The sequence below is a fragment of the Austrofundulus limnaeus genome, unplaced genomic scaffold (assembly GCF_001266775.1).
Source record: "Austrofundulus limnaeus strain Quisiro unplaced genomic scaffold, Austrofundulus_limnaeus-1.0 Scaffold830, whole genome shotgun sequence".
NCBI classification, from domain to species: domain Eukaryota; kingdom Metazoa; phylum Chordata; class Actinopteri; order Cyprinodontiformes; family Rivulidae; genus Austrofundulus; species Austrofundulus limnaeus.
Genome location: NW_013953232.1, coordinates 94,723 through 106,453, shown reverse-complemented (window position 1 = coordinate 106,453; position 11,731 = coordinate 94,723). Strand labels below are relative to the sequence as shown.

The 11,731-nt window shown below is 40.3% G+C and overlaps 1 protein-coding gene across 2 annotated transcripts in view; it reads right to left on the bottom strand.

Annotated features, from left to right (window-relative positions):
- Nucleotides 1-11,731, bottom strand: part of dyrk1b (dual-specificity tyrosine-(Y)-phosphorylation regulated kinase 1B) — a 64,790-nt gene that overhangs the window by 6,254 nt on the left and 46,805 nt on the right. For both annotated transcript variants that reach the window (XM_014028918.1, XM_014028917.1), the window contains exons 5-9: nt 11,270-11,417; nt 6,009-6,158; nt 2,771-2,907; nt 677-823; nt 459-599 (exon numbers count right to left, since the gene is read on the bottom strand). In XM_014028918.1, the coding sequence (XP_013884372.1) occupies nt 459-599; nt 677-823; nt 2,771-2,907; nt 6,009-6,158; nt 11,270-11,417 (723 nt within the window). The remainder of the gene's footprint in view (nt 1-458; nt 600-676; nt 824-2,770; nt 2,908-6,008; nt 6,159-11,269; nt 11,418-11,731) is intronic.

The following is an 11,731-nucleotide window of genomic DNA, read 5'->3' as shown; positions in this document are numbered from 1 at the left end:
GAATAAATGAGTTAAAATAAAATAAAAAGTTTGAAGTTCTATTCTGTAGTTGAAGAGGTTTCTTTTCCCATCTGGGAATATAATTAAAAAATTAAGCCTGGAGTTAAAGTTTTTTTTACAGCAGGAGAAAATAAAGATAAATACAACATTTAATTCACTGAAGGAGAGATAGGTTTTGTTAGTGTTACAAAGGTTAACATGTTTTACTCTTTTTTACCGGTATCAGAATTACTTTTCAAGTAATAAACAGGTTTTTACAACTGTAATCACATTAAGCATTAAAACCTGTTATGATTTTGTTTCTGGTAAATATTAGCAGGATTGTGTTTATATGAAGTGAACATACGAAATGTTCATATATTTAAACCAAAGGATTTCTTGTGAGAATCACCACTGGGTGTTTAAAAATAAATGACAGCGCCGACCTTTTTATGACTCATATATAATGAATGTTTTACCTTCTTGACATCCTTATTCTTCTTCACCGTCCATAAGCCGTCTGATAGCTTGTCGAAATACTTCCTGGCTTTAGGGGCTGCATCCAACATGTGGCTGGGTGGAACCCCCAGGACCTCCACGATCTTATTCATCTGGTCGACCTGTTCCAATACATTCAGCCACGTGGTGAGAAACACGTGAAGCTTTCTGAAGCGCTCCACCTGGTGTTAACGTTTACCTCGTTGGAGCCACTGAAGAGAGGCTCGCCTGTGTGCATCTCCACCAGGATGCATCCCAGAGACCACATGTCGATAGCCAGGTCGTATGGCATCCCCAGAAGAACCTCAGGAGAGCGATAAAATCTGCTCTGGATGTACTGATAGATCTGAGGGAAACGACAACAGGGAAAGTTGAAGGACTCAAGAATAATACTAAGAAAAGCTGAATTTATTTGATTTGCTTCTGGACACAGAGTTCCTCATATTATCTTCATAAATGGGCCTCATGTAAGCACATGTTCATATTCTTATCCTAAATTTCTCTTACTTTTGTTCGTACGAAGGGTTCGTACGAACATGTCACGTCAGATTCAACAAACTCTTCTATCTTCAGGAAAAGTGTGTAAATGAATTACACCTGGTCGTATCCAGCTGCTCGTGCACGCGAGAGGAGATTAGCATAACTACCACCCCAAAAACACCATATAAGGCTATGTTTCCTGCCTCAGACACAAGGAAGTGTCCATTCATGAAAATGACAGCGAAAACTAAAAAGAAGAACTTTACGAGTTCAGAGATTGAAGTCCGTCTGTCAGAGATCCAGAAAAGAAAATCTGTCATTTTTAGCAGGTCAGCTGTGGAATAAAAAGAGCTGCTAAAAGTATAAATAACTGTGTTAAATCATTTTCATTTATTCAGAAGACACAGCGCTGCACACCGTCCGCCCCCCCCGGCGCGCTGTCACAGGTGGTCTCAGATGCGGGTTTGAAATAAGCATTTTAAAATGATTTCAAAATAAGTCTGGCACTTTGGAGAAAACCCAGGACTCGCTGGAGGGATTATGTATCCCCTCTGGCCTGGGAACGTCTCGGAGTCCCCCAGGACGAGCTGGAAAGTGTCGCTGGGGAGAGCGGGGTCTCTCTCCTGGTGCCCCCGCACCCGATACCGGATAAGCCGGCCGGACGGACAATTTATATTGTTAGTCTAAATTATTACATTTAAAATTATAACTCTAATTCAAGCAGAATAGCCTATTGTCAACATAATTATGGAGTGTAATTTATTTTCAACTCAAAATATCTTCAAACTAACTAAATATAACGTTATTAGTGAAGAAAACCCGTCTGGATAACAGCAGACTGACTGCTCGTAAAATATACAACAGGTCTGGACCACTCGTGAATTTTGTTTATATCTGAAAAAAATCTTAGAATACGAAAACATTGGTGAATGCCACAAATTCTCCTAAATCACTCGTACGCACAACTTAAGAACAAATCTGTGCGTACGAACGGTTCTTGCATGAGGCCCAATATATCTTCATAAATGTTCACTTTGAACCAAATCAGCCGACAGACTTTTTACATTTCTGAATCCAGAGTCCACAGAATGAACGATCTGCCAAAACGGACGCAGGGTTTTAATGCCGACTCATCACGCTGTAGAGGTTTCTATGAGTATAATTCACTACAGGAAGGTCTGAGGGCAGTATCACACCATTTCAGCGTGTCATCAAGCGCTACAAAGGTCCTTCATTCATTGAAACCAGGTGCGCTGAAGCAGGGAAACATCTAAAGCATGCAGGATGGTGCAGGAAGTACAGCCTTCGCACACAAACAGTGCAACAAATTCATTTACAGCTTCAATTTTATACAGACAGGAACCTGCGTGCAGAGTCATCATCTAACAAATGAATCTGATTTTATTGGGTCAAAGATAGAAAAAAATTAACACATCTCGATTTATTTTGAAAACTATTCCAATTCATGCCTGCTCTACCAAGGCATCTGCAATTTGCACATTCTTATAGTATGAATGAGTTCATTGTCAAAGCCATAGTGTACATATATACTTGCACACACACATTATGTTACGTACGAGTCGTTTATTTAATTTTCTAATCCATGAGTTCTGTTTGGTTGCACTTTACAAATTCAAAACAAATTCCTAGCTGTGCAAATTTTACAAAGAAACCCCTCAACAGCAGGTATCTTGTAAATGAAGCATCTCTCAGTAATAATCAGTGGGTAAAAAGCCCTCACAACATGTTATTATATAAATGTTTATATATTCTAAGTACATGTTAAAGACTTATTGAAGCAGGAAGTGCTCACCCTCTGTCCCAGCTGACATGAGGATCCAAAGTCCACTATTTTGATGGCGGATCTTTTGGGGTTACACAGCAGAATATTCTCTGGTTTTAGATCGCAGTGGATGATTGACAGCTCCGGAGTGGCCAGGAATAGTAATGCTGCAACACAAGACAAAACATTGTTCCCATAAACATATAGACTTCAAGTATATAGAAACCAAACTCACAGATCACCCCGTTTTCCAACGTTCATTTCCCAACAGAACGCTCAGGACTGTCAGGTCTCTGGCAGAGGAGTCAAGGTTGAAGTAAAAGTATAAGACTGGCAGGGCTAAGATGATGTGGGTCTTCTTTGTGACGGCTAACCAACCGGTCATTATGGTGGGCAACATAGTCCAAAAAAAGACAGCTGATAGATGCAGTGATCCCAAGTGACAAGAACACCAGGAAGAACGAGACGCTGAAGAAATACCAAGAGCTGCATCACTGTCAGCTAGCCTGGCCGAGTTTATTTAGAGCAGTAGTTCTGCTTTAATGTTGGCCAGTTTGTCAAACTCCTGATCCCTGCGTGCTATTAACTTTAAACATAATGTCTGTAACTGAGCATACTTTGAAAATGATCTGATTTATTACATTTAATGTGTAGCGCTTCATGTCACAGATCCATGTCAATTTCAGTTCCATTAATTCTTTTCTGAAAGCTTAAGTCTATGTGGGACTTTTCTCAAATCAGATTCATTTCTTTGTATATTTGCTAATTTTATGAATGCCACAGGCAGCAAACAAAGGGAAGAGCCCTGAAAACAACTGCCTGAGTTGGGCTGCCAGTCCAGAAAGAAGAAATTATTAATATCAGCAAAAGGATCATTTGGTTTTAGTTGGTTTTATGTGTTCGGTTGTTGTTTAATGATGAATCTGGTTTGTTGAAACCAAATGGAGTCAGAGTGAAATGGAGATTAGTTGCATTTTTGTTTATGGAAAAATAAATGTTTAAAACTGCTGGTGTCAAAGAGGAAATAATATAAGGGTCATGCTTTAAAGTTTTTGTGTTGCCCTGCAGAAGGAATCAAATGATACCAACTTTCAGTTAGTTTGATTCTCCAAACAAAGGCAATAAGGCAAAATTTGTGGCTTCAATCCAGCCACAGAGAGGGAATAAACGCTAAACAGTTTTACTCAATCGTGCAGAAATCACAAGTTTCTTATATTTATACTAAAGACGGATTTTACTTGTTTGGGAGTCATTTTAAACCACAACAACATTTACAAGTTTATTAAGATAAAAGATCAAACTACTTCTGCAGCCACTGGTTAACCCTGGTAATAATTAGCTTACTTTTTCTTCCAATAATGATAAAAAAACAAAAACGCAAAATTAATCAGTTTCTTAAAGAAAGAAATAAAAACTATGACAAGCAGTACAGTATATTCTCCTGGGGATTCAGTTTATAACACACCATACCACTGGATGGGGCTGTTTCACAATCCCATGAAATTTAATCTGTTTAAAAGTTTATTTATAGATGATGGTTCATTGGAAGTGATATTACAGAATTATCTGTCACATTTGCCTAACAGGTCATCTGATGTCTGAGCACTTCAAAGTTTTCTTTTTTTTTTTTTTTTTGGTTTCTGGCTAAACGTTGTCGTTTTCTCAGCAAACCCCTCAGGAGTTCTGTTCACCACCATTAAAATCAAGGACTTGTTTTCTCCTTGAAAAGGGAGATGGAAGCACTGTGACGTTCCACTCTGTTCCACTCACACGCTCTGATATTCTGACTGACAGTCTGAACCATAACTTTTATTCTGGACTAGCTGGAGTAAAGAAGAGTCTTTCAGCTGTTGGATTATGAGGACAGCTGAAGTTTGGTTGTTTTTATCTCAGAGAGGGAATGAGGATCACAGAACACAATCACAGTTTGCCGCTGTGTAGAGCTTTACTGTTAAAGTCAACATTGTTACAATGACTTAAGCAGGTATAACAATGAACCTATAAAAAGTTTTGGTCATATTGTGTGTACCCAACAAGAGGGGGCTTAGAGATCATCACTGCCTGTGAGAAGAGATGCTTGGTTTTCTGATCAATGGCAGTCACACCTTGCTGTACGAACTGGTAATGTTACCTCTTTGGTGAGGAGAAACCTTGAGTTGGTGTGTGAAGCACGGTGGAGCATTTTTCAGGTAAGTGTGAAGTGACCAGGTTGAAAACAAACACGGTGCTATTCTGGTTTTGGTCCTCAGCCAAAACAATGGTAAACTACCCCTCCAAGGCTGGTAACAGGATGAGGAAGACTTTGGTAGACTACAAACATCTTTGATATCACAATCTGAAGCCAAGTCTGAGACACCTGGACACTGGACTGTGACTGTTGGTGACTAGTTGGCAACTCCTACTCCAATCAAAATGGCAAAAAATTGGAAAATTTCATAATGCTGTGTTTGCAACCAAATTAACAGTAAGCCGTGTTTTGTGAGGGCAACTGTTGAAAATTGGTTTATTTTCATGTGCATGGTTTATAAATCTGTCTTCTTTGCCATGCACAATATTTAGCTGCCCACTTTCGCCCATATTGTACCTACCTTAGCTTGTTTTGTCCACACTTAGCATCAGCGTGGGGAGTGGTGGAGCAGAGGTTAGAGAAGGCAAGCCTGTGATCAGAAAGTTGCCAGTTTTCAAATTTCCTGACTGTTACACTAAAATCTGGGTGTGAGAGGTGAAGCCTGCACCTACATCCGCCTCCTCCCTCATTTGCCCCACTAGATCTTGAGCAAGGCCCTTAACCACCTTGGGGCACCTAGACCACCCCTGGAAGGTGCATCCGGGATAAAAGCAAGTGCCGAATCTTCGTTTGCTCGCTTTGGCGACGGTCTGAACATATTAAAAATAGAAGCAACGGGAATGCGAGGCTCTGAAACACTGCAAACGTTTTGTGACATTCTAGAGTCCCACACCAATGCTATATCCTCAACTAGTCTCCAGCAGTCACAGCCCAGTGAGAAATTAGTTTAATGTGTGAGATCATGGAGGAATGAGGGATTGAGTATACAGTCCTCCATTCAATGATTTTCACAATTTCACATTCAAATTACTATGGATATAGAGTAAAAACTACAAGATGCACAACTATTTGAAAATGTTTTACACGTGGTCAAAACCATTCTGTTAATTTGAGCTCATCATTCTCTTCTAATCGACTGAACTGCTGCCACTTTTAGACATATCGCTGAACAACGTGCGACGACGGTTTCCATCCACCTACCTGTGCAGAGCTGTTGTGCAAATTTTCTTGTGAGGTTGAGAGAAACTCCTCTGAAGTTGGTGTTCCTCAGCAGATCATACAGGTTGTAGCTCAACAACTCAAACACCAAACAGAGATGGTTCCTAAACATAAAGTGACGCTTCAGGTGGACTGCACAGAGACAGATCGACAGACAGACACAAACAAAGATGGAAGACAAGAGGGGTGGTTAAGATAGGCAAGACCGGCAATACTGTAAAACATCAAAAGCAGTGCTGTAAATCTTTGATTGTTGGGTTCCAAACAAAAATTACAAAAAAAAAAAAAAAAAAAAAAAACCTACACCCCCCCTCCCAAAAAAAATCACTAAAGTTCTCTGTATCAAAAGTCATGCATGTGTGCATGTAGCCTGGCCCTTGTCTTCCTACGCAGCTCCGCTCAATTCTAGTTTCTCTTCTCTGCTCCGTCTGGGACTTCTCCCACTGACATGGATTTTGCTGGCAGATTTTTAGCCGGGCCAATCAGAGAACAGAACGTCAATTTTCTGTGCAGTGTCTGCTTGTAGTTTATTTTACCTGGGCCAATCAGCAAACAGAAGGAGGGGCTTTGAACGATATCAATTTTCTGTGCAGTGTCTGCTTGTAGTTTATTTTACCTGGGCCAATCAGCAAATAGAGGGCGGAGTTTTGAACGATGTAGATTTTCTGCGCAGTGTCTGCTAGTTATTTTAGCAAACGGCAGTGGAGGAAGTGAATGAAGCCAGTCCGTGTTGATAAGGCTTCCAAATTAAAATAAATTTGTCTGACAAAGCAGCAGCTCTCATTTACAGTCATCTCGTTTGGCTCGGTATATTTCTCCTCTCAGCAGGGTTGTTTACAGCACACGCGATTTCCGGTTAGCTTCTTAGCTTAGCCTCCGTCACAGCGACAACACATACATGCTTCAGCAGAGGCCACGCCTCCTCCAAGAATCACTTCTCTATGCATCAAGTCCAGACCCTTGTATGAAGCAAAGTGAAGGACAGGGTCTGGTTTTAACCAGGCTAGTGTGCATGCATTAGCTCATCCAAAGGGATGAGCTAAATCTTAGTTATATTGGTTTGTCAAAATCGATTACTGGGGTTAAAACAAACTAGGCAGTGGTACAAAGCTCATAAGCTGTTTTTATTACAGCTGAAACATTATAACATATACCTAAAATNATTTATTACTTTATTAAGTTTATGTGCTCTGTGGTCATGACATTTCACAAAAACAATTACTTCTGGAGCACCACATGCTCACTCTTCATTTTTTGCAAAGAAAAAAATCAGGAGTGGTGAGAAAGATGAGAAAACTGGATAAAAACATGAGAAATTCAAGAACTCTGACTATATCAAACAAAAGAAAAGCACAAAAATACATGACTGTGTTTTTGGTAAAACCATACAGATACTGAATAGGCTAGTAGCTGAGGCCACCATAACCCCATTGGCCGGCCACAGAACTCATTTCAAGTCTCACCCTTCCATGTTAACAAATGTGAAACTAGTCTGAATAAACAATAAAAATAAAACTCTGATAATTTTTTCAATTAAAGATTTTTGTTAATTCACGCAGTTCTGTTCATTCCACACATAGGCAGATTGATTCAAGTTTAACTTATCACCAATTGCCTCTACATCCCGATAGTTGTAGTTTTACTGCTTTCATTACATGAAGGGCTTTGTTCATTTCAACACAAGGTCCTTTTGGACGTGCTTCAGTACATGTGCCTTTCAAAAGATGATGCACACAGGTCTGAAAGATTTGCCAAGTTACTGGCACTTCAAGGAGCAACACAATGAATACATACAAGTTATTCTCTAACACATAATAGACGTGGCCCCCAAAAGATCAACTTCAGAAAAAGCTCATTTGATCAGTCAAATTTTCCACCCCGGGACATGTCGTCTCTAAGGCGGGCCTGTGTCCCAGTCCAGATCACCTGACTGCCATCGCTGAAGCCCTGCACCAAACAATGTGGTAGCTTTTTGTTTGTTCCTGAGCTAAACCTCCTGAATCAGCAAGTTAACACCAAGCTACGCAACCAACAGCCCCCACAAGAACTACTTCCAACACATACTCCAGCTGAACTAACATGGACTGATGCAGAAAATAAAACTTTCAATGATCTCAAAACAATGCTCCTTACTATCTACCACCCTGAACTTCTAACATTCATCACAGCAGATGCCTCATACTACGGACCGGGAACTTTTCTGTCATAGCTGCCCTCAGACAACGTGGTACGCATTGTTGCATTTGCTTCTTGCACCTTTGAGCAGGTTCTGCACTGGACTCGATCAAAGAAATAGCTCAAATCTCCCCTTTCCAAACTGCATTCCTGCTGGAGGTCTGAAGTGTAAGAGCCCATTCCACATAAAGTCAAACCTAACTTTCTTGTGCATCATGAACTGGCTACAGCATCACTAATATTCAGAAGAAAACATCTTGTAGTTTCCAAGTTTTTGAGAGAACAGGTTGAGCACCTGGCCCATAAAGGACATTAGGGAATGATTTGCACCATTTGAACATGGAGTTTACAACTGCAGCTTTGTTATTACCCTTGTTTAATATTTCAGTAAATGAACTGAAGTAGCATTTACTTCTAATGCTACAACAAACACTGTCATTGTATCCCTAACTTCTGTTTTTGCTCATGAAGGAAACCCTTACCCATCACAACAAATAATGGACCACACCAAGCTACAGAAAGCTCCCAGAAGCCTGCAGTTACTGAAATGCTTCACAGCTACCAGGCACACATGCCACAACTGATGGAACCTGTTCTCCAGCTTCTCAGAGGAAGACAAAACCAGAGATGCTGCCTCCACCGAAGAACAATGGACAGTACAACCATGTTGGAGCTGAAGTAGTTCTGCAACAAGCCAAAAGTGAGCTTTACAAAACCCACCAAGGTGACTGTTGGAGCTAAGGTCAGAGCGTGCAAAGCTTTTAATGATCCTGTGTCAGTACAGCATCAAACTGGCCTGATCACATTCATCCTTACTGATGGAAGAAGATGGAATGCTGTACAACTTTCACTCTGCTCACAGGGCTCACATGAAACACCAACCACTGGTACAGCAGAGGAACCCCTCAGCCCAAAACGAACTGTTCTGCAAAAGACATGCACCAACCTGGACAAAAGACTATGTGATGGCAATAAAAAAATGAGTGAAAATATTTGGGTAGTGGGGGAGATGTTGTGTTTTCAAACTTCCACAGTAAAAAGACTGTTGCTCTGATCTACTGCTGTTATGACCTCATTATAGGGTGCTGATGTAACAGCATGCCACGGTGTTCAATAAAAATGGAGTATCATCAGTTACTGGTGGTAACGGTTTAGTTTAAACTGTTGTCTCTATACATGCCTATTTTATTACAACTGTAACAAGTGGATTCTGTAAAACATTGTAGAGAGGAGTTGGAGATGCCCAGAACTGAGAGGGGTTTGAGACACCTTAGATGAGAGCATCTGTTCTGGACAAAAAAATAATTGCACAATTTTTAGAACATGTTCAAATTCAAGTGGAATTTCCTATTACCTTACTACTCACATAAGGGAAATTTAGAAGCCATATGAATGTTTCAAGATACTTTAGAGAATGCCTTATGAATGCTGTTCACCACTGCCTTGTAGAATACCAACTTATACTCACTTGGCTTGTTTACAAACTGAAGTTGCGCTGAAAGCCACCAATCAATCAATTTTGCACAACTTGCAAAACTTTGTTTTCCAGTTCTCGAGATTAAAAGTTTAAGATGCTTTTTCAGAACAAAGCTGACAATAAGCTCTGTAAAAACACCAATTGTGTTTTGCTTCCTTACTCCCATCATACAATATGGTTGACTCAAAGTTTTGTCAATGACGCCTCAATTTTACAAAGAGACTCAAATTTTCTGGAATCATTTATAAAAACCCAACAGATTAAACTTCACAAATTCAAACACACATGGCTTTTGACCAAAGCGGTTCTAATATTAGGATGGAGCCAGCGCATTCATAACAATTTTTTTCTTTTTTTTTTGCTTTGACCACAAAAGTATTGACTGTAACACAAAACAAAAACAGGGCTACAGGGCCATTTCACTTTGGGGGCACTAATATAGAAACAAACAACCAATGTAAATGTTGGAACCTTCTTAAAACAATGGCCTGAGTCTTGTTTTTTTTTCAAGTTTTTCGGAAATCATGAAAAAAAAAGTACCATATGACATTTTTTGAGATTCCAGACCAACGTTGTTTTACAAAGGTGTTGAAATGTTGTTATGTAAGGTTTAGTCTGCCTAAAACAAGTCCCAACAGTAAAAACAATGAGCTTCAATGTCAGGAGGGTTGGTCCAATCAGCACTGGTCTGACCGTCTCCAGAATAACCAGCACACTTCCAGCCACAGTACTGGTCTAATTAGCACTGGAACCACCAGCACTGGAACGATTACCAATGGTCCAATCAGAATGGGTCCAGTCAGCTCTGAAACAACTATCATTGAAACCATCAGCACCAGTCCAACCAGCACAGGACCAATTAGCACTGGAACCATTAGCTCCAGAACAATCAGCAGTAAAACAGTTATTACTGTAACAACTGGCACTGGTTTGTTAAGCTGTAATAGTTTGATAAGCACCAGGCTAATGTCTGACCAGCAATGGAATAAGGTCACTGGTCATCACTAGAACTATCTGCACTGGTTCAGTCAGCACTGGAGCTCATTGTTTAGTGCTGTTATGTTGTACGGCTGTTTATTTCAGTCCTCAGTCATGTAGTGAATGCTCCTCAGTACACAGAGATTAATTCTCTGCTGCTGTTTTTAACTTGTGTCATAAACAATCTTTAAATTCTGTTTATTAACAGTCATGTCTTTTTATATCAGCAGCTACTGTTTACAGCTTCTTGAAACAGTGAATAAAACTCCTATTCAGAAAAGTCAAAGATCAGAAATGCCTCTCAGCAGCTGGTGTTCTCAAAACACAAACAGCTGTTTAACACAGGGTTTTTGAAATAGACGGGTGGAATTAGTGCATCTTTTTTTAGGGACATCAGGACAAATACTGTGATTTCAGTTGACAAATCAAGTCCCCGCACAGCAGTCTCTTACAGAGAAACAGAGAAAGCTACTGCAACAGTTTACATAAACTGGACTTTCTGACAACCATCACTAGTCCAACTCACTGTTGTGTGTGTGTGTGTGTGTGTGTGTGTGTGTGTGTGTGTGTGTGTGTGTGTGTGTGCGTGTGCACGCGCGCATCTTCATCTTACCTATGTAATATTTCATCTCAGTGTCATGCTTGTTCATGAGCTCCAGCAGGCGTAGTTCAATCTGAGCCTGGTTTAGAAATGCCTTTTTATTTTTAATGATCTTAATGGCAACCCACTCCTGCTCATGGTGGTCGTAGGCCTTAACCACCTGTAGACACACAAAATCACACTTTATAACTATGCAACCAGAAAACACGCTGTGGAAAAACAAACTTGGTTAGACAGTAAATGTCCTCAATGAGAGATCCTGAGGCGGAGACCACATGAGGGGAGGAAGACTTGCAACATGAAAACGTTTTTTCTAGGGGTGTCCCGATACCAGTTTTTTCAAGACTGAGTACAAATACGAGTACTTGAGTTTGGGTACTCGCCGATACCGATACCGATACCGATACCGATACCAAGTAGCGGGGTTAGGGTGGATTATCTGTTCAACTTGTTGAATATTAAACAGAATGAAAA